General features: G+C 34.1%; 1 protein-coding gene across 2 annotated transcripts in view; it reads right to left on the minus strand.

The window, feature by feature from the left end:
- The window catches only part of LOC135124556 (sodium/potassium/calcium exchanger Nckx30C), an 81096-nt gene that overhangs the window by 52518 nt on the left and 3639 nt on the right, over positions 1 to 24939 (minus strand). For both annotated transcript variants that reach the window (XM_064049717.1, XM_064049715.1), the window contains exon 2: positions 1637 to 1660. In XM_064049717.1, coding sequence (XP_063905787.1) covers positions 1637 to 1660 — 24 coding nt within the window. The remainder of the gene's footprint in view (positions 1 to 1636; positions 1661 to 24939) is intronic.

Here is a 24939-nt window from a genome sequence, read left to right on the forward strand (position 1 = left end):
AACTGACATGCTAGCATTGCTACCAATAATTCAGAACTGCCAACACAAAAATTTGCTTCAATCTATACTATTGTGAAGTAAATGAATTTGGGACACTCGGTATACATTTTTCCAGAGAGATAGAATTGATTGCGCTTTGGTTGTTTGTTTACTTACTCTTGGTGAACTTTCATCAGTGAATAATAGTTTCGTAACAATAACTTATTTTGCGGTAAACCATCTTAGACATCATTAATTTTTGTTGAAATAAATGAGATCTCCTTCCGCCAGCAGATTTATTTTTTGGTTCTTTTACGAAACTTTGAAACTCTTGGCAGTTAGAACTTTTCCCATTTTTTAAATTTCTTTTTTTCCTGGCAGTTATAGGTCATAGACACTGAATTTGTCGGCTTTTCGATGACATTACCCTACCACTTATTAAAATAGTAAAACTGAAACCGATTCCTGCACAATGGTCTTCTAAATCTAATCTTTACAGCGAAGCTATTGTTTACATTCTTTTGATAAAGTCCGTTTACGCAAAGTAAAGCCCCTATTGTGCTTTCGCTCGTATATATTTAATTATATAATGAAATTTTTAATAGGTTTCATGTTGCTCAAAATTAATTTTCTACAAAAGAAAAAATGTAAATACGTCTTTAAGTAAATAACATTGTATTTGTTTACAACCTGAGCTGCATTTAATAAGACGAAGCTCCTTTAATCTAAAAAGCAAAAATTTAATTACGACGTAGTTTACTCCTAAATGATCACGTTACTGGAAAGAATGTTTTCAAGTACTCGGTTGGCTTCGCGCAGCAACCGCAAACTGGTTCGTTACATATTGTTCTCTCTATATTTTCTATCTCTGTTTTAGTAATAAACAAAATTTGATCTCCACTACAATCTAGCTCCATTTCTGTTACATCTAACACAAACCAACAATCCCAACGCATGCACAAGAGTAAATAGCTCGACCCAACCACACGATCAAAGTTGAAGAAAAAGAACACGTTCGTATCGATTGTAGTTTTTAATTTCCACATTCCGGCTTTCTCGACTACAATCAAACGAAGCGCTCGGCATTTCCAGTCTTTGAAAAATGCAACCAACAACTACAGGAATCGGACAAAGAGAATCAGTAGAGTATTTAGAGTTGCCTATTCTACCTGTAACAACCACCATCAACATAAAAACACCCAAAACACAACAATCGGGATTAGAGCGCCACTCGCTCCCGCAGGACTAGCAAGTGTCGCTCTACCCCTCGACATCGAAACGGACAGGTTAGAACAACAGAGGTGAACCGAGAAGGAAGAAACGAAAACGAAACACAAAGGTAGGCAACAGTATAAATACTCTACTGACCTTGCTAGAGTCTAAAATGACACTGACTGACGTCGACTGAAAAAGAAAAAAAATGTAAATATAAATGTAAACATCAGTCGAGAGGCGGCCAACGAGCTAACGACCCGCGAGCTCGTGGGTCCTTCACCCATCGCCACCATGAACGTGTTGCGCGTTTGTCAAAATCGATTGGTGTCAAGGGCGGCGTGGTGTCTTTTAGGCAGAGTTCTGAAATCGATAGCATGCAGGTGATAAGCAGAGGAAGCGATGGAGGCGAGGAAGGAGAAAGCTGCGTTCAGATCGGACTCACCAGAGCTTGAGCGGCCGTTTGGTGCTGGAAACAACGAAGCATACATTTAGTACACAAACAGGAAATACAGATAAGAGATAGTCGTTAAGCTAATGGAACGGAAGAAATAAAAGTGCGAATGTACAAGCAATGGCGGCGCGGGTCACAGACAAGATGGGCGAGTTACGTGGGGCAAGTTGAGGTGGTGCGACAGGGTCGGTCAAACCGGGAGAAGTAACAAGTCGCAGAAAGTTTTCAAGTTGCTAAAGGGCAGAATGCGTGTAAGCGGTGGGCAGACTTGGTCTTAAATTCATTGATTTTTAATAGCTCTAATTTTATTATCGTAACTGGTGTGTTGCTACACGGCTAATCCTAATAAGGTGCACTTAACAAAAACGACAGCAAGTGATCATATTCGATGGTCGTATTTTTTTTTGTCAAACTGAATTTGCTCTAAAGAATAAAAATACAGTTGAAGGCCACATCGTCAACAAAAATAACCGGACATTGACTTACCACGTGACTTTGCTGACTGTCAAATCGCACCCTATAATAATATCATCATTTATAAAATAAAGTTTCCGCCATTTCTACATGTCCATTTGACAAAAAGTAAAACCGGTTACACTACTTGCTTGGGTTTTTTTTCACTACTGTTAACAGTGACGAGATTTGAGGTTTTATTGAAAAAAGTGCAAAATCATTTTACGTTTCGTTACGGTCAAGTTTTCTGACGTTTAAAAGAATTTCACAGTTTAAAAAAAACAAAACCTCATAAGTGGTTCGAACGTGCGACCTTCCCATTACAAGTTGGGGATGTTAGCTCTTGGGCAATGATTATTTTAGTATTAAAGGTTATTATACAATTCGGATTTTTTTGCGAAAATTTGGATGCCTACGTTAAAAACTCAAGGTGGACTCATAAATCACAAATATGAGAGTATCTTAATTATAAAATTTAATTAACAATTGTTATTTATGGAATTTTTGATGGGGTTGATCAGACAAATTTTGGTCAGCGTTTTACGATCTACACGATATTCTTAACCAGTGTCGAATTGAGGACCTGGGGATCCACCGGGAAATTTACAAAGTAGGGCCCTATATGGTAATGTATGTTTAGATATCAAGACCCACCACTGACCCGGAAATAACCGGCATTCAGGCAAGACTTCTATCATTACGGGTACTAAGACCAAGTAATGATATGCATTGATTAGATTAACAGAACAACTTTCGAGATTCTAGAATTACAGCATACAAATTAGTCTGCTATTATTCTCTAATCTCACCCCATCCCCAAAAGTCCAGCGTAACTACCGACCATTTATCCGCGCATCACATGAAAAGTGACCTACACTACTCTGACCTACTGGTGCTAATCTAATCTGACTGACATGATCAGACTGTTCAAGAAACTTACGAACAATATGACATGTTCCTAACAAAACAGCTTTTTGAATTTTGACAATTATTGAATCATTCAAATGCAAAGACTTTAAATTCTCAACTAAGCTATTTGGAACTACACCTACATTAGAGATAACTAGGGGTAGAATTGAAATTTTTTTAAGATTCAACATGGATTTCATTTCTATCGATAATTGTAGATATTTTGAAATCTTGGTGTCGTATGTTTGAATAATGTTGTTTGTGTTAGGAATAGCAATGTCAATGAGAATGGCTTCGTTCGTGTGTTTTTTGATAAGTATGATGTCTGGTCTGTTAGCTGTAATGTTTAAGTCTGTAAGTATTGTGCGATCCCAGTATAATTTGTATTTGTTATTTTCAAGGAATGGAGACGGAATGTAAGTGTAATATGGTGTCGTATCTTCGATTAAGTTCATAAGTGTTGCTAATTCTTTGTGAATGATTTTGGCTGCGTTGTCGTGCCTAGCTTTGTAATCAGTTTGTGCTAGGATGCTGCAAGAAGAGATTATGTGCTGGATCGTTTCAGGTTTTGCTTTGCATAGGCGACAGCAGTCGTTTTTTATGTTCGGATCTTTGATGATGTATTTTCTATAATTCTTGGTATTGATTACTTGGTCTTGAATAGCAAAAACAAATCCTTCTGTTTCGGCATACAAACTTGATTTTTTTAACCAAATCAATGACATCTTCTTATTGACATGATTTTCTTCTAAGTCTTTGTAGAATTTTCCATGCAGTTGTTTTTGTTTTAGCCCACTTATTATTTTATCTATTGTTTGGGGGGTGTGGATTTCTTCGGTGTTCGACAGATTTAAGGGTGTGTGGTTCAAATCTGCTCTTGTGATGGTGCGAAACATTTCATTTCTTTCCGCTCGTTTCAAGAAATACTTCTTCAAATCTGAAATTTGTCTCTGATATAAGTTTTCTAAGTTCTGGAAACCCCTTCCTCCATTCTGTCTTGGTAATGAGAATCTTTCAATCGACGATTTTGGGTGATGCCTTCTATACTGTGTGAAGATTTTCCTTGTTGCGATGTTTAAATTTTCAAGATCAGTTTTGGACCATTTAATGACTCCAAAAGAATATGTTAGCAGTGGAACGCAGAATGTATTTACTGCTTTCATTAAATTTTTTCCATATTAAGACCCACCACTGACCCGGAAATGACCGGCATTCAGGCAAGACTTCTATCATTACGGGTACTAAGACCAAGTAATGATATGAATTGATTAGATTAACAGAACAACTTTCGAGATTCTAGAATTACAGCATACAAATTAGTCTGCTATTATTCTCTAATCTCACCCCATCCCCAAAAGTCCAGCGTAACTACCGACCATTTATCCGCGCATCACATGAAAAGTGACCTACACTACTCTGACCTACTGGTGCTAATCTAATCTGACTGACATGATCAGACTGTTCAAGAAACTTACGAACAATATGACATGTTCCTAACAAAACAGCTTTTTGAATTTTGACAATTATTGAATCATTCAAATGCAAAGACTTTAAATTCTCAACTAAGCTATTTGGAACTACACCTACATTAGAGATAACTAGGGGTAGAATTGAAATTTTTTTAAGATTCAACATGGATTTCATTTCTATCGATAATTGTAGATATTTTGAAATCTTGGTGTCGTATGTTTGAATAATGTTGTTTGTGTTAGGAATAGCAATGTCAATAAGAATGGCTTCGTTCGTGTGTTTTTTGATAAGTATGATGTCTGGTCTGTTAGCTGTAATGTTTAAGTCTGTAAGTATTGTGCGATCCCAGTATAATTTGTATTTGTTATTTTCAAGGAATGGAGACGGAATATAAGTGTAACAGGGTGTCGTATCTTCGATTAAGTTCATAAGTGTTGCTAATTCTTTGTGAATGATTTTGGCTGCGTTGTCGTGTCTAGCTTTGTAATCAGTTTGTGCTAGGATGCTGCAAGAAGAGATTATGTGCTGGATCGTTTCAGGTTTTGCTTTGCATAGGCGACAGCAGTCGTTTTTTATGTTCGGATCTTTGATGATGTATTTTCTATAATTCTTGGTATTGATTACTTGGTCTTGAATAGCAAACACAAATCCTTCTGTTTCGGCATACAAACTTGATTTTTTTAACCAAATCAATGACATCTTCTTATTGACATGATTTTCTTCTAAGTCTTTGTAGAATTTTCCATGTAGTTGTTTTTGTTTTAGCCCACTTATTATTTTATCTATTGTGTGGGGGGTGTGGATTTCTTCGGTGTTCGACAGATTTAAGGGTGTGTGGTTCAAATCTGCTCTTGTGATGGTGCGAAACATTTCATTTCTTTCCGCTCGTTTCAAGAAATACTTCTTCAAATCTGAAATTTGTATCTGATATAAGTTTTCTAAGTTCTGGAAACCCCTTCCTCCATTCTGTCTTGGTAATGAGAATCTTTCAATCGACGATTTTGGGTGATGCCTTCTATACTGTGTGAAGATTTTCCTTGTTGCGATGTTTAAATTTTCAAGATCAGTTTTGGACCATTTAATGACTCCAAAAGAATATGTTAGCAGTGGAACGCAGAATGTATTTACTGCTTTCATTAAATTTTTTCCATTTAACTGTGTCTTCAATATTAATTTTAATCTTGCTACGTATTGATCTTTCAACTGTGTTTTCGTTTTGGTATGATTGATGTGGGAGGATTGACAGAAACCCAGATATTTGTATGTATCGTTTCGTTCTTGGGCTTCAATTATTTCCTTATTCTCTGTTATATGTGGTATTTGGTGAAACACGCCTTTTCTGATTGCTTGGGTCTTACATTTCTCAATACCAAAGGACATACCAATATCACCGGAAAATTGTTCAGTCAGATTTAATAGGTTTGTTAACTGATTTTGTGTACTTGCATATATTTTTATGTCATCCATATACAGCAAGTGACTTATTCTGTTTTCTCTTTGTTTGTTAATTCTTATATTGAACCCATAATTGCAGCTGTTCAGGATATCGGAGAGGGGATTTATTGCTAAGCAGAACCATAACGGGCTAAGAGAATCGCCTTGAAAAATTCCTCTTCGGATCATTATTGGGTCTGACTGAATTGTTTGTTCATTTAAGGTTATTTGGAGTGTGGTCTTCCAAAATTCCATGGAACATTTGAGAAAAGTGCAGATTTTAGTATCAATCTTGTATAATTCCAGAATTTTGCATAGCCAGGAATGAGGGACAGAATCGTAAGCTTTCTTATAATCAATAAAAGCAGTATATATGTTTCGGTTTTCTTTTCTAGCTTGTTCACAGATGATGGAATCTATGATTAATTGCTCTTTGCAGCCAAAGGATCCTTTAATACATCCTTTCTGTTCTTCATTAATGATGTCAGAGTTAAAACAGTGTTGATAAATTTTTTGTGTAATGCATGAGGTTAATATTTTATAGATTGTCGGTAAACATGTGATAGGTCTGTATTTTGATGGATTTTTTGTGTCGTTATCTTTAGGTTTTAGGTGTGTTACACCATGACATAAGAATGTTGGAAAGGAGGATGGGTCAAGAAGGAACTGATTTAAGTGATGTAGTAAATGAATATGTACACAATTTAATTTTTTTATCCAAAAATTATGAATTTTGTCTGGTCCTGGTGATTTCCAGTTGTGTGTCTTATTGATAGTATTTATTAATTCGGCAAGTGTTATCTGATGATCATTCATTGGTGTAATTGTGGATAGTTTATTATGTATATGAGGAATCCATTTGGCAGATTGGTTAAATTCAAATTCTTGAGACCAAAGTTTTGACCAAAATGTTGTTACATCTTGTGAACTTGGTAGTTCACCGGATAATTGAGTTTATTATTATTATTATTATTATTATTATTATTATTGCTATTATTTTGCGATTTGCAAGCGACATTGGCGTCTTGAAAAAATTAGTGAAAGGTTTTTCGACAGAACTTCCCCCGCCCCCGAAGTACAATAAATCTTCCAGCTATTTCGAAAAATTACAAAATGTGATTTTGCGAAAATTATTTTTTTCTGTGAGAATTCCTGTAAGTTAAAATAAGATATGTATACAATGTTAAAAGTAAATGTAAAGCAAATGTGCTATGCATATGTTTGAAATGAGTATTTTTTACAAAATTTTGTGATGATGTCATCAACATTTTTGCAAGGACACGTATATTATTTTGGATAGGTTGAGTATATTACTAATAGTAACACCTGCAATCAATGTACTGCAAGTAGCCAACGGGAAAACCTGTTTTCTCAGTGCCTCATTACATGAGTAATTTCGAGTGTTTATGTTTAGACTTTGAAAAAATTCACTGTTTGTGCATTTCGATAAGTATCTGCGTTAACAGGAAATGAAATTTGATTGTTTTTGTCTTCTCAAAAAAGCGGAGAGGACAAATTTCATTAATTAAGCTACAATGGGGCAAAAAGGGCAAAAAAGGAGCATGCTAAGCGTAGTTTTAAGTGAGTTTCTCCATAACAAAAATTACAACATACTACTCACAACGCAAGAAAAAAAAAATACGGCCAAATTTGACTCGAACGTGCGTCCGTGCATGTCCATTTGCCGATGTAGAAGCCACCACTCCACTGAGATTTTCATCCTCTGTTAGTGGTAAAATGTGATTGCCCTGTGTTATAAGTTTTTTGAGAAAATTTGGCGGTCTAGGGAAAGAAACTTAAAGTGGATTCGTACACCACAAGTATAGGAGTATATGTAACATTAAATAATTTTATTTTAGAATCCTCTGAGATGACGTGATTATGTTGGTGATGTTATTCTTAGTATACATACAAAATTTGTCAACAATCGGCCCAGTAGTTTCAGAGATTATCTGTTATAAAAATCGACACAGACAGGCAGGCAGACGACAGACAGACGGAAACGGGACCAATTTTTTCGTACTTTAATGGTCATGAAGTAAAAGTGATGTTGTTTTCGACACTTTTGACGACACTACCAAGAAAAACAAAGCTAGTAAAAAGATACTTTTATTCAATATTTATGTATGAATTTTTTTATGTGTCTGTTAAATTTTTAGGAAAATTTATTGCATTTTTAATTGTAACATCCTGTATATGTGAAATGTAAAATGTGGGCCCCCGAAGTAGAGTGTTTCGGGACCCACTGGGAGATTTCCCAACGACAGAGAAACGGAAACGCGAGATTTACGTTTTCGTATTCTAGGGTTCATGAATCTTCGAGAAAACCTAGACTTTATCACAACACTTCCTTAGCCTACGCTTGGAAAGTAAAAATTTCAGTTCAAAATACTTAAAAGGGTCTAACAATTTTCATAATATTATTACGTTGTTCGGTGATTTAAAATCGGCGTGGGTAAAATGTAACTCGACCCACTGAATAATAATAATCGTTCCCGAAGGTACCTAGCCTCTATTTAAACCCATAATTTCCTTCTAGATGTTTCCTGATCGAGGTCTTTCTGGAATACCCATCGCGACTTCGGCTTCCAGGCTTTTCTTTAGCGAACGCCGCCTGGCCGCCGTCACCGACTATAAGTCACCCATCATTGCCGTACATACTAGAACCCATAGGCGTCGCATCGGGGCGGCGTATAGTTATTTTTCCTAACAATATTAATACACAGTATTCAAACAATTTATATTAACATGTTCTTTAGGAAATTTTTGGTTCTCGTTTCAAAATTATTTTGAGAAGTAAAAAAATAGGTCAAATATTATTTCGACGGAATTTCCCTCCCCCTTAAAGTATAATTAAACAAATCCAGCTTTTTCGAAAAATTACAAAATTTGATTCTGTGATTTTAATTTTTTATAAGAACCTCTAAGAAGCGTGCTACGCGTAAGTTTCAAATGAGTTCCTCCTTTATAAAATTTTGTGAACATTTTTGCAAGGACACTTGTATAAGTTTGGTTAGGTGCAGTGTAATACTAATAGTGACAGTATTGTGATCCTATATTTTCGGTAAAACATCATATTTTACAAATTTTCGGTAGGATTTATTTGGCAAAATTTTGAGACGATGTCATAATTTTTTTTAAAGAATAAACAGAAAATGTTAAAAAATTTTGTTTTTTTACAAAAATTTGAATGTCTAAGGTAAAAACTCACCACGGATTCATAAACTACAAATGAAGGAGTATGTTATTTTATAAAATTTAAACAACATTTACTTTTGTAAATTTTGGAGATGATGTTATCGTATTGGAGATGGGGATGATCAGACAAATTTTGGTCAGCTTTTTATCATCTACACCATATCCTTAATATAGATACAAAATTTGACAGTAATCGGTCCGGTAGTTCAGAAGATTATCTAAAAATTGACACAGACGCGGACAGACGGTAGACAGACAGACGGAAACGAGAGATCTATGTTTTAGTATTCTAGAGGTCATCAAACCTCGAGAGAACATAAAAGTAGCGAGTTGCCCTATGGATTCGATCACAATACTTCGTTAGTTTACACTCGGAAAGTAAAAAAAAAGAATTTATCAAATTGTACGTAAGAAAAAAGGAAAGTTGCAGACAAAACATAGTAACAAAGTATAGTACACTTAATTTCTCAAATTTTTTCATGTTATCACGTTTATTATCCTTATAACACCGGCAATACAAAAATAAAAAAAAAATCTTCTATATTAACATTGTTCAATGGTTGAGGAAACTCTTCGACAATTTTTGTAATGTTGTATTTTCGGTATTATAAAATTATACTGTTGTCGAGCACGGAGAGATTGTAGAAGATTTGAAAAATGTTGAAGTTTTAACCACTACATTTAAATGGTCAGATAGAATGACACAAGTGGCAGATCTGATGCGGATTTGAACATTCACTTGACATATGAGTGACACAATGGTGTTAACCTAAATTTTTACCACACTGGATTGTGACTAAACAAACCCACGTCTGGGCAAAATAAAGAAATCTCCTAAAAATTTTGAAGTAAATGACGTTTCTTTGCTACTGAGTTATCCGTGACTTTAAATGTTAAACTTGGAATACAAAATTGACAGATAACAAAAAGGTCTTGTGAATAAATTTTCATCTATATATTATTTGTCAAAAATTTTAGGAACACCAAATATTTAAATTACATACCAGCTTTCACTCATTCTCGATATAAAAATGAATTCAACTATTAACAATTTTAATGCACCAGAAATTTCTAAAATATGTTATCAACGACTATAACTATACATATATCAACAAAAGGTCTTACGTTTAAAGTTTCAACAACTGATACAATTATTTTCCCAAAATTTCGAAAACATCAATTCATATATTTTAGTTATTATGAGTATAAGCATAGTGTCAACCGTGTCAGTTAACGTCAAATGATTGTTCAACTTCAGATTATATCTGTCACTTAAGTCATAGTGTTTTGACACTTATGTAGTTGCTAAAGCTTTAAAATTTTGACAAATCAAGTTTAGGCTATTGTTACAAATTCACTAAGTTTTGTCTGCGACTTTATCTAAACGATATTATTTATTAAAAATTTCAAAAGAATCAATGTACAACATAAACTGAACGGTTTTTTGAAGCAGCATAATGAAATCCACCATTACAGTTGCTGATTTCATTGTAACAACTAACCTTTAAATAAATTACAACATTTGACATTTTTAGTTACATGTTTTTTTTTTATCAGAACGAGCGACAATCGGATTTTAAATTATCCATGAAATTGTGTCTAGCATGAATAATACAGAAATCTATTTATAAGCGCACATATTCAGTCACAAATTTAAATTTGCTTATGCCAGCTCCGTGCAGCCAAAATTAATCAGTTAATTTATTCAAAGACATTTTACTGTAATCATAACCTTGGACATACTGCCTCATTTAAAGAGAAACAACGTTAATATTTTATAATTATCATCACCTGCAATCAGTCCAATTTAATTAAACTAAAAAAATTAAAAATTCGTCAACTTTAGCATTTATTAAATCAATGCTAACACAAGTTAATTTCTGTTGCATGAACACACGATTACATTCTATGCAGATATATATTTTTCAAACACTCCTTCCACTTTTCCAATTCCACGCAACGACCAATTCACTCGTGGTTTACTGCACCCTACAAACTATACGAGCAACACCACACTACTGTTTTGTTATTTGCATAATTTAACTCCGTCGCTGCAACCAGTAATACGGCGGTTTATTGAATCGGAAGTGCAATTAATTATGAACGAAAGTACTCTCCAGCGCAGAGTAAATGGAGAGAGAGTTAAAACTGCTTTCGTACACAATCGCTAAATGAAGCAAAAATCCAAATGCACCGCGAAATCTACAAACGGCGAACACTTCCAGACTTCCACAATAATTAATTTTAACCGTGGCTAATTTTAAATTGCGTTAAAAGCATCGATCTTGTTTGTGTATCAGGTATAAAACGGGGAAATCCTTTGTCGGTAAAAAAAGATAAATGGCAAACACGACTTTCACCCTCTTTTGAATTTTAGCACTTGAAATCGGCGAAGTGAGGGCAGGCTTTTACCGAAATTGGAAATATTTTACGTGACGCGATCGAGTTATAGGGAGAAGTTTTCTAATTCGCGCCAAGTTTTGTCAAGAGGTGAGGTTTAACTGATAGTGGTAGGTCTTTGTGGAGGTATTTGTTTCAATGAGCTATAAATTAAGCGGGCACACAACATGTTATTGTCAATAAAGCCGTTAAAGTGGCACTGTGTTAGGCGAGGAACATTATGCAGGTGATTTATAAACATAGCTAATGCAGGAGGCGCCCAGACGGAAACCCCCCGTCGAAAATTATAGCACAATTCCGGAAAGGAAATTCAAAGGAATGCTCATTTTACAGGAGAAGAAACAGAATAGTATAATGTAGGAGGAAGTATTGATAAATTCATGGACTAGCGCAGAAAATGTTACTCCATTTCTAAAACAAACTGTTATTTATTCGGATTAAACAACAGAAAATAATACCAACCCTTAAAAAAATCTTAGTTTTGTTGTGTTAATCAATTCTTCACAGTATTTAGGTTTTATCACCACGTTGCTCGTAAATTTTGTAAGCTAAAATTATAGGGCAGGTAAGTCTTCATCTTCGAATCAGATACACATTAAAATATGATAATATTAATATTTACAGGCTATTTTTTTGTACAAATTCTAACAACTTTACTTAAACATAATAACAACCATTCCATTCCACCACATAATATTCCAAAATGAATCTCACTAATGAACAATAAACTTTTAGCAGACAGTTGTGGTTGACACTAACGAATTCCTTGGTATTCCGGATTATAAACCCTAATGTTCCTTACGCTTTATTATAGACTATACACATAATGAGGTACGAAAGACATTGAACACAAAAATGTTTAATGAAACTCAGCATTTTTTCAGGACAGTTTGATTTATGTGGTAATTACAAGAAAAATTTGAATTGCTTAACCACCTAAATGTTCCCCAAGAAGGTTAAATTTTTTTAAAGGATTAGTGTACAAAATCAAAAGTTAAAAGGTGATTAAGTTAAATAAATAAAATATTTTCTGTAATGAATCAACGTTCTTTGTTGCCCTAAATGCAATCAGCAATTCTTCCTAAAATCTACCTGTGCTGAAATGAGTAAAAGGGATAGACAATTACGTACCATGAGTCATAAAACCATCATAAGTTGATACTAAAGACTACTGATAATTTATGACAGGCTGCCGACAATAAACCTTCAATCACCTATAATCATTTTCCGCATTCTTTTGAAATATTAATAATATAAGTGTATTGTTATGAAATAAACCCATACGCCGTCCCGGTACAACGCCTATGGGTTCTAGTATGTACGGCAATGATGGGCGACCCTAAAGAAAAGTCTGGAAGTGGAAGTCGCGATGGGTATTCCAGAAAGACCTCGACTGCGGAACTTCTAGAAGGGAAATATAGGTTTAAATAGAGACCACATTTGGTAACGAGATTATTATTCGAACGAGTCGAGTCCAGTGAATGTTGAGAATTCAGTTAAGTTACACCGAAATTATTTTGTAGATAATCGCTCTGTAATTAGTCGTGTAAATTTGAGTTTCTGAGAAATAAATGTTGAGTTTTACCCACGCCGATATTAAATACCCGTGCAACGTAACAGTATTAATTATATTTTGCAATCGTAGTTACTCAATTTATTATATATTTAAGAAATTTTATATTTTTCTTTTATTATTTTTTATTATTGGTTAAGGAGTGTATTTAATTTGTGTTGTAAATATAATTATTCTGTTGGACAAATAAATGTTTATTTATTTATTTATTTATTTATTTATTTATTTATTTATTTATTTATTTATTCATTATTTATTTATTTATTTGTTTATTTTATATAAAAATGACCCATCAATAAAATAAATTACTGTATTCAATAAAAAAAAACAAATTTTACTAAATGGAGTAATTTTTATTAAGCAAAAAATAAAGAGATATTTAATATTTTTTCTTGATAATATGTGTATGCAATTTGTTTTTTTTTTTTTAAGAATGGAAATAAAATTCAATGCTACTCCGCCTCCTCACTGCGGGTTCCCATAATCCCTAAACACTTAGATAGAATAAAGTGGACAAGGATGAAGATTTCCTGCTCTGATTACAGAAAATTTTGAATTCGAAACGAGAAATTTTTTAGATAATATTTTAAACCAAACAGTAGAGTGATTTTTTAACAATAATGAATCTTTATTTAATAATTTTTGCGGGTAGAATATAGTTGGGAAGTAGTATTTTTTATTATCAAATCAACCTAATTCAGTGAGCAATCGAAAAAACTGACGAATATTGATGATTTGAAAATGACACATGACGAAATTTCGGAATAAAATGTATAAAAATTAACATAACGTTTGTGATGAAACATGTTCTCGGTTTATTTATTGTTGTTTATGCTGTTTTTTAATTTCCAAGTTTTTCTTCATTGACTTCAACTGATTACATAATAGATCTTTTCCACATATATATCTATCTGACTGCAAAACCGAACGCTCTGAATTTTTGAAAACGTTTTAAGGTTAAGGTTAAAATTGATAACCTGATCGCAACATTTTGCCGAATAAATGTTATTTAAATTTTATAGAATAACATACAAGTGCACTTTTACAGATCCATGTTGAGTTCATAGCCTAGAGATCCAGATTTTTGAAAAAAAAAACAAAAACAAAAACATGGTAAATTGTTTATATTTAATAAAATACGAATATGATTACAGTAGAACTTCGATGATCCGAATTAATTGGGGAAAAGTTGTGTTCGGATTAGCGATTTGTTCGGAGTAGCGAATTTCCCAAAAATTTGAAAGGGAATTGAATAACAACATACACTGCTGAAAACAATAAACCTTAATTTTTTTAAACGGAAATAAAGTATTCTTAAGCAACAATGAAAGCCAGAAGTGACTGCCTTCATTTCTATAATAACTTAAACGGTTTTTCCAGAATCGTCCATTGAAATATCGCAATTTTTAAAAATTTTCCGAAAATATTGCTCCGTTACCGTCAACACGCTATATTTTTGGAATCAGCATGTTGAGATCTACGTTGCTGAATTTTTTCACAATTTTTAGACAACTTTTTTAAAAGTACAATTTTTTAAATTTCGGTGAAATTTTAACTTTCGAAGCTTAACTAAACACATTTTCTTGTAGATTTCGAGCTGTAAAACTCACTTCGGGCCTCGTTTCTTTGATAAATGCAACCATTTGCCCGGAATCAACCGTTGAAATATCGAAATTTTTAGAAATTTTCAAAAATTCGCATTTCGTACCGATTCTTTCGAAAATGTTGCTTCGTGACCATCGATATCCTGTATTTTTGGAATCAGCATGTCGAGATCTACGTCCCTGAAATTTTTCAGAATTTGAAGACAACTTTTTTAAAAGTGAAGTTTTTCTCCTTCTTCAAATTTCGATCAATTTTTAACATTGTCAAAACTAAAGTAATTACATTTTCTTGTAGATTTCGAGTCCTAGAACTCACTTCCGGCATCGTTTCTTTGATAAGTGCAACCGTTTTTCCAGAATAGTCCATCAAAATATCGAAATTTTTAGAAATTTTTAAAAGTTCGCATTTCATACCGATTCTTTCGAAAATGTTGCTCCGGGACCATCAACATGCTATATTTTTGGAGTCAGCACGTCCGGATATATGTCCCTGAATTTTTTCAGAATTTTTAGACAATTATTTCAAAAATGAAATTTTTAAAATGCAAATTTCGACCTATACTTGGCGATTTTCGAAATTTAACTAAATACTTTTTCTTGTAGATTTCGGACCGCAGAAGTCACTCCCGGCCTCATTTCTTCGATAATTTCATCCTCTTTTCCAAATTAGTTAATTAATTCAGTACATTGAAATATCACAACTTTTAAAAATTTCAGAAAATTCAATACAAAACGCGCAGGAATTTTTGCAAGTACATGCATGTTTTCAAGTTCAGTTCGGATTGCAGAGTATTTGTTCGGATTAAAGAGGCATCGACTTTAACTAGCCTCTGTTCGGATTACTGGAAGTTCGGATAAACGTTCTGATTATAGAGGTTATACTGTATTTGTACAGAGTTTATAGTTAAAAAAGATAGTAAATCTGAAGATTATGAAATTGAATTGTTGATTGCGTCTTGAATTTTGAGGAGCTTCTCGTGAATACCCTATATTTTATATTAGTTGCAAAAATTGTCGACATTATAAAATTTTAAACAAAGCGAAAACCACCGAAAAACGAGATACAAGCTAATTTAAATAGATCATCAAATTTCCTGCCATCAGTTAACTTGTCTAGTAGAACATTTCAAATTTATCATGTATTGAATTACAAACTGCATAATAAATTAAAGCTTATTAAATTTGTATCATATTTGTATCTATCAAAAATTAAACACATTTATATAAACAAATATAAAATTTCTATTTTTTCCCATGCAACGTTGATTTATTTTTAATCCATCAAGTGAATTTTTCATCCTCCGAATTCTATGGGGAATAAATAAGATCAATACAAATTATTACTCATTTTTTTGTTAACAATATTCACTGTCATTTTTACAACAAATGAAGTTTAAATATTTATTAAAATTATTTCTTTTGACAATTATAAACAGAGAATTGGGATTAATGAATCGGTAAAAAAAAATACTATAAGCAATTCAGGATTAAATGGTTTTTTATTCCCTCAGGGAAATTAAAGCCCCCAACCACGTCTCGGGGCTTTAAACATCCTCTCAGGAATAAAGAACCTTTTTAATCTCGTGTTGCCTAATATACTATTAAATAGCGTGTAACAAGACCAGATAAAATTTTAAAAAATTCATAAAATTTATTTGGCCGAAAATTTCAAAAAACCACAGAAAATCGTGTTTATAACATTACACTTTCTTGTTCAACACCCAAAATCCGGTAAATTTTTCTGCGCAAACCGTTAGAAGTTTGATAAATCGGCACACTTTCACGATTAATGCAAACTTAAATAACCTATAAAACTATAATAGCCCCTTGGTTGCCGCCGCCAGCACAAAGCCGCCATTTGTTTGCTCAAGAACACCCTCTACGACTAGAAAACTCTCGCGGCCTGTCGTCGAGACAATGTTCTTTCTCGTCCTCGTTTTCGCGTTTTCACTCGACATAAAATAATCATCTCGAATTTTTCGACAGACATCCCGAACATCAAATCACAATTTGAGTCGGGACGGAGCGAACGAAATTGATAATGAGATCAGAACGATCCGCCAAAACACCTCCACTCGTAAATGTCGAAGTGAAAAATCGATGAAACAGTCAGTCACTAATTGCGGAATTACGCATTCTAACATTTTCCGATGAAATAGAGCGAAGTTTGTGTTCCGCCCGAATTGACCTTTGAGGAAGCCCGAAATGGCACAACACTCTGCAGCGAATCGATAAAATTCCTCAAACGCTCGGTAATTGATGGATAATCGAGATTAGACATAAAGTAAAAATTGATCAAAGTCAGAAACACGCCAACCAATAAATAACAATTTAAAATAAACCGAGCCTGAAAAAATACCAATAAAAGCGGTCCGAGTAACTGAAACGCTGAAAATACATTATCATTGACCTAAATGAGAATCGATAGAATTGAAAAGTAAACACAAGAGAACATAATGCGTATCGGGGGTAACCTTGTCGAGACAATTAGTTGTTAGGAAATTTGACGATATTAGAAGCGTTTTCGTTTTTCGAATTGCGTAAGCAAGAACGAAGCCTAAATCATGGACGCTTATTATATTAATTAATAACCGAATATGTTTCGGCAGCGAAATAAAAATGGGACTTATAAAATAATTAAGATCTCAACAGAGGATTAATGTTGTGTTGTAAATAAATTAGTAGCAGGGGCATTACAAGGAATGGAAACACTGCGCGCAGGTGGACGGGTTCCCACGTTGTGTAACAATTTTAAGGATCGAATTTTTTGTGCCGTCTTATGAATGACCGTTTATTGTTAAAGAGATAATGGTAATGCGATTACGGGCTCCAATGAAACTGTTTGTTTTACAGGGTAGACAACAGTCTGGAAGCTACTAAATATTGCCACAACTGCTTGACATAACAGCGCCAGCTTCTGAAATTTTCGACCTTTCATTAATAAGTAGACATATTCGTGTTGTGTGTTAATTAAAAGTTTGAGAGTTTTCAAATTATTTGATTGAGTTTGAGATTTTTGTACTACTTTTCTTCGTAGGTGTACCCGGCGCATCCACCAATTTTGGATGTTACATTGACAAATGGTGGAGGTGCCGGGTTATCTGATTTTCACAAATCTTTAACATAACGTAAAATAAAATGATTTTCACGAAGACACAACTCACTGATGAAAAATCAATAGCGCTTTTTTATTATCTAATCTAATTTTTTTTGGACGAAGTATTAAATTTGTTGTCTAAATTGTTACAAACGCAATCTGGTCAAAAGTCTCGATTTAAATCTTGTTTGAATAATAATAAAACTTGCAATTTTTTTCTCTTACCTCTCACCAATATATGCCAAACTTACTATAAAAGAGGACGAAAACATTTATTTGCATTATCATAAAGAAAATTGCAACCTCTGTTGAAAGCAGAGGCTTTATTGCAAAAAAAAAAACATAATACTTAAGTATGCAAAAAGATATTTATACAAGTACCTATATGTCAGGCAACAACCATAAACATGTACGTAACTTTATTATTATGAACTTCAGCAACATTTCTCTTGCTGCAAGAAGATTAGCCTCATTTTGTTAAAAATATCACTCTTCCAACTACACAGCAGTCAGCTCATTAAAGACTTGCCATGAAAAAACCAGCTCCATTAATTTTGTTCTTGACGTAAACACCCACACATCAACCCCCTAAACATGCATGGGTAGCTCAATAATAAAACAATCGGGTTTTTTTCAGAACACTACAATTGCGTAGGTTGTGAATTCGTTCATATATTTGAAAATATTATTCATCCTTGAAAAAAGTTGCTGAAAGTTTTCCAGAAAAATAGCGGTAATAATTTACTTTTCTCCTATAACCTTCTCTTTTTGTGTCACAAATTATTTGATTCCGATCTGAATATTATTTTCAAATATTTCTTCAAACTCGTACAACACTAACGTAGATGTTCCTCTGTGATCTAGTTTTTTATTTAAACTTGTAGTGGTCACAAAATCATTAGCTGCTACAGTCGATAATCATTTATATTGTGATTAGAAATTATCTGCCTAATCAAAAGCCGTGACGGCAGACAGACAGACGTACAGACAGACGGGCACACAGAGAAACAGACACACAAACGGAAACGGACCAGCACTGCTTTTGAATTTCATTGTTTTTTTTTTTTGAATAGATGAAGACTGAATTTTACTCCATCAAGTGGCGAATTAGGCTTAAAAAATTCAAAGTGGCCCCGCCCACCCACCCGGTTTTCTTTTTGGTCACTCATTTTATTGGACGAAAAGTGCATTTTATTTCGAACGACAATGGAATATAAACATACACCTAAAACTAACACCACCCAACTTCGGTTTTGGCTTATTTGATTAGATGAAAATTTAATGTGACCGAATCTATTTATACAAACTCACTTCATGGAAAGCAGAAAATTTATTCGACTGGTTAAGAGCTTGAAGATATTCATGGACAAGGACATGAAGCTTTAGATGTATTTTAGGAATATCGTGTATTATTGTATAACAAAATGCTACCCAAAATTTATCTAATCCGCCTATATTTTTCACACTAGATGTTCATATTTTTAAAAACCATAAAAATTGTATGACAAAATTATACAATTTAACTCAAAAACTTGAAAATCTAACATTGTAGCGATATCATAACTATTGTAAATCCTTAATCAATTTTTTTTTGTTAATCCCCTCTAAACGTTTGATGACGTCATCTCGAAATTTTGCTTTGAATTAAGAGAAGAAGTATAATTTACCTAGACAACTAAATTTGTTCAGAATAATCTGTCTAAATAACTTTAGACCGATTTTTTATTTAGTTGTTACTTAAAAATAAATGTAAAAAAATTGGTCGAAGGTTATTCGGACAGTAATTTTGTGATGACGTCATCAATATTTTTGCAAAGACACGTATATCACTTTGGGTAGGTGCAGTATAATACTAGTGAAAACAGTATTGTATACCCAAATTTTTGGGGAAAATCGAGTGAGCCGTTCCCGATTTAATCAACAAAATAAATTAACTCTTTCATTAATTTTTATGAGTCACTCTGTGTAAGAAATTTAAAAACTTAATGCAATTGTAAATCACTAATATAGACTCATTATATTTTGCACATTTTGGATAGGATTTATTCAGCAAAATTTTGAGATGACGTCATCATTTTTTTTGGAGGGTATAAACGAATAAATTTTGCTTAATGATTTACCATGATTACGATAGCCTTAAAATATTTACAAGATTTCAGAGTATTCGGTTTTGCAGTTTTAAAGTAATATGGCAAAATATTGTTATTCAATTTTGAACTTTTTACAAAAATTCTGGATGTCTAGGGTGAAAATTCGACACGGATTCACACACCAGAAGTGCAGAAGTATCTCATTTTATAAAATAAGTAAAAAATTGTTATAAATTTTGGAGATGACGTCATCCCTTGGTTGTGGGGATAATTAGCCAAAATTTAGTTAGTGTTTAACCATTTATATGATATTCTTAATATACATACAAAATTTGACAGCAATTGGTCCAGTAGTGACTGAGATTACTTGCCTAATAAAAGTGGACACAGATACCAGACAGACAGACTTTTTTTGTATTCTAGAGGCACGTCGAGAAAATATGAAAGTAGCAATTCGATGGAAGATTTTTACGGTACGGCCACGGAGTCGACTCCACGTCAGTGTTCTTACAGTGCAGCGGTATAAAATGTGATGATGCAGTTTGGAATTTTTGCCAAAATCTTGATGCGTAGAGTGAAAAGTCAAAGCGGATTCATAAATCACAAGTATACGACTATGTTATTTTATAAAATTTAAATGAGGATTAAAAAAAAATCTATGATTAGGCATATTTTTGTTAGCGGTCCGCTTATATTAGTATAAAAATTGTTTGAGATACGATTTGAAATACTTTGCAAAAATCTGGATGCGCAGGGTAAAAAGCTCAAGGCGGATTCATAAACCAGAAATGTAGGAGTACGACATCATATTGTTGCTGGGGACGATCATATCAATTTTGGTTAGCATTTGTTATTGTTATTTACCAAGAATCAAAACAAAAATAATGGTGTAGATCTTTGATTTTGAAAACAGTTATGACGTAATCTCGAGTTATAAAATCTAATTTCAGTTAATATAATTTTCTTGATTTATAATTTTCTTCACGATCGATAATTTCAAGTACAGTGCAGTTTTCATTCTTCTACTAAAGATTTCCCCACATAGGTATCCTGCGGGGTTCAATTAAGAGATAATGGAAAGGAAAAAATATTCCATTGAGGTAAACCTTGGTACTAGGAGGTCGAGCAGGAAAGGTTTCTTTTTTACTTACCGAGGTAAGAATTTATTGTAATAGGGGCCATGTGACGAACGACTTTTATGCTTTCTCAACATTTCACGACCTTCATAGTATGAAAAAAAAAGGTGTCTGTTGTCTGTCGATATTTTTTTTTTTTTTTGATAAATACGCTCTGAAATTACTGGACTGGTTGGTTGTTATCAATTTGTATTTAAAAAATATCGTGTAAATGGTAAAATTTCCACGTGGTTTATGAAGCCTATATCTCAATTCGGTATGAAATGCTTGGTATTGATTCGTATCTCATCCTTACTAAATTTTTGTTTCACTGTATTACTTATGTTACCTATATTTCTTTTTAATTACATAAGTTATCATAAAATAAATAAAATTTTGTAAAACAAAATTTTATAATTTTTCGAAAAAACTGGGTTTCTTGGATTGTGTTTAACGGGCGACGGAATTTCTCTCTAAATAACCTTAGACCAATTTTTTACTTTTTCCAGTTTTATCATCAAACTTATCATTTCCACCGCCGCCTTCGAAAAATCCCACCTCTCCTTTCTATCTCCTCAAATTTGTACTTTTCCGTCACTTCCGCCGTTCGTTTGCAAGTCCGGAAATGCAGATAAACCCCTTCGTCCCCGCCCCACGCCTCCCATCCGTTTTTCATCCGACATTGTTCGGCACGCAGCAGCGCCGCGACCTCTCTTCCCGGCGCTCCCCCGGGAGCTCGGCTTTCTGGAAGGCTTATCCCGGCATTAAACCGATTCCTCATAATTCGCAGTGATACATTTCTATCTATCCGGCCGCCGGTCGAGCCGTTAGGAACTTTTGCTTTTTTCATGTTGGTAAATTGGGCGCGAGCGGCGGCCGCAAGCCGTCCATTTCCGCGCTAAATTATTTATGAGGCGGCTTCACGTGCACGATGATCGGTCATCTGTTACAGGGCCCGGACACGTGGGATTATTTCGGGCGTGTTGTGGAAGGGTTGCTATTTTGGGAGTGAATGGGAAGAGGCGGCCGTTGCGTAAATGGGGAGTGGTGTGTGATGGGGCGACTGGGGGCGAAGCGACGGATCGCGGAAAAATCAAGCGGACGGAAGGGACGCCGCCTCCGGGAGAACTTAAGGACTGTCGTGCGAGTTACCCTTGAGACTAATTTCAAGGAGTAGCGGTTGTGTAATGAGAGCTGCAGCGCTGGCTTACTTACAGTAAATAATGCGTTTTATCCAGTAGAAAGTCGACACGGCTGACGTCAACGTGACGTCACGAGGACAAGCGGGTGCAAATTTAACCCTGAAGTAATTTAATCAATCAGAGCAGAGATTTCTATAAATGTTAGATAGCTGACGTACGGCCAATTGTGAGTTTAAATTTAAAGTGTCTCACGTCACTACTACTAATAATAATGATAATATATATTTCATATTTCACAGGATCATAACACATATATAGGCATAAAAACGTTACTACTAAACCGACACACAAACCTTTAACAAAACAGACGGTCATTCGGTCTCTTAATAAGAAGTTTCCCAAATTTTCTTTAAACAATTTACTTTACCGATGATACCGATCTTTTACCCTGGTATCGTGGTAGTGTATATTCTGCCTTGAAGTGATACCTGTTTCGTTTTTTTGTTTATTTTTTTGTATGAATAATTACGGAATAGATGATAAGCATCATGACTATGAGTTTATTCCCAGAAACTTAATCCACATGAAATTATGGATTGCACTAGACCAAAATAAATTAATCGTAGTATAGTTTTGGAAATTTCATTCTACTCTATAAAATTTTATTGACAATAACGAGACGAACAGTATTACAATAGTAAGAAATATTTATGGCTCACACCAGTTCACCCAAATTTGTCGGTGAACATTTAGCAGGTAGTTGTACTCATAAAATAATGGTCATTTTCGTTCGTGAGTAACGATGATCCGTGTTCGGACCTGGATTATTCTGCTTTCTAACATCTGGGGATTATCGGCATGCGACAACTTTAAGTTGTAAATATCTCTTACTATTGTACTGCTGTCCGTCTTGTTATCGCCAATAAAATTTTGGTGGAATGAAAGTTCTAAAACTATACTTCGCTAGAAACAGAATTTCTAATTTTTGTTATCAAAAAATTGCAATTTTGTTACTAGAGAGAACTTCTCTTTTTCGTGGCCGTAAAATGTTGAATTACTACTTTCATATTTTCTCGACGTGTCATGACCTCTAGAATACGAAAAAAGTATGTCTGTCTATCTGTCTGTCTGGTGTCTGTTTCCACTTTTAGTATGCAAGTAATCTCAGAAACTACTGGACCGATTGTTGTCAAATTTTGTATGTATATTAGGAATATCACGTGGATGGCAAAACGCTAACCAAACTAATTTTCCCCACCTGTAATTTGATGATCTCAGACGATTCTAAATTAAAATGACTTAAATGTTATACATTAGTATGCTCCTGTGTTTGTAATGTACAAATCTGCTTTGAGTTTTTTCCCTAAACGGCCAAATTTTCAAAAAAAAAAAATCAATTTTGCGAGTAACGCCTGTAAACGCCTTCGATTCCCAACGCTTCTCTTACACTGTGACTAGTACCCTCTTTATTGCTTTTATTGCTTAGAGGTTATCATAAAAAAGTAAAATTTCCCAAAATCAAGTTTTATAATTTTCCAAAGAACAGGATTTGTTGGGCTGTCCTTCAAAGGCGAGGGAAGTTCTGTCAAAATAAACTTCCACCAATTTTTTAAATTAATTAATTTACGCTTTGTCTCTTATTATGATATTGTTATGAAATAAACCCATACGCTGCCCCGGGACGACGGCGACGCCTATGGGTCTTTTAGTATGTATGTGTTTGTTCTAGTATGTAGTATGACTCATCGACCGGGCGGCCGGGCGTTCGCTACAGAAAAGCCTGGAAGCGGAAGTCGCCAATGGGTGCTCCCGAGAAGTCTAGAAGCGGTGACGTAAGTTTTTCGAGAAGAACCGTGTGCTGTTTAAATGGAAACCACCGTCGGGGGCAGTTAGTGCAGTCGAGTTCAACGAGTGTAGGGAAAACCCAGTAAATGTCGCTCCGGAATTATTTTGTACATAATCGCTCTGTAATTAGTCGTGTAAATCCGAGTTATTAAGAAATAAATTGTTGAGTTTTACCCACGCCGATTTTATTCACCGATCAACGTAACGATATTATTGTTAAGAGTGGCACTAGCTTCCTATTTGTCTTTACACCACGTGGCAGGTTGTTGATAAAGATATTAAACAAGGTCGGAGATAGGCAAGATCCTTGTGGTGTTCCCTTGACATTTTGCCATTGGAGGTTACCCTTTGAACTCGCTGTTTAAGATATGAAGTGAACCATTTAAGAGGTGGACTTCTGATCCCTACGTTTTGTAACTTATTTATTAATATTCTGTGGTTGAATGATCGAGATAAATTAGAAATGAGACTTGTAAGATGCTTTGTGTTATTCACGGCTTTGTGAATATTTGTAGTGTCTATATCAAGAGCTGTTTGTGTGGAATTTCTTAATCTATAGCCATTTTGATATTTGGAAATTGAACAATATTTTTCTAGATAATGTGTCAAGTAATTAGTTCTGGAATATTTTTACAAGCGGACACTGTAATTACTGATTTCTTGTTACTTCCCTACCGTCCATCGACGTTTCATCATACCTAGGGAATGAAAAAATAGGTCCTCGTTTCCGTCCGTCTGGACATCACCTCAAAATTTTGCATGATAAATGCTATTTAAACTTTGTAAAATAACTTGTGGTTGAAAAATTTGCTTTGATTTTTACTTCCCGAACGTAATCGAGTCCGTCCGAAGAAATGCCACTTTTATGTTTTCTCGGCGTTACGACGTTAATTACTCTCCCGTTTCTGTCTGTCTGGATCAATTTCTATTACACATGTAATCTCCGAAACTAAAATATATAAAT

Source organism: Zophobas morio, unplaced genomic scaffold (assembly GCF_036711695.1).
Source record: "Zophobas morio isolate AGI-343-1 ecotype UQ-CSIRO unplaced genomic scaffold, CSIRO_AGI_Zmor_V1 ptg000007l, whole genome shotgun sequence".
In the NCBI taxonomy this organism is placed as follows: Eukaryota; Metazoa; Arthropoda; class Insecta; order Coleoptera; family Tenebrionidae; genus Zophobas; species Zophobas morio.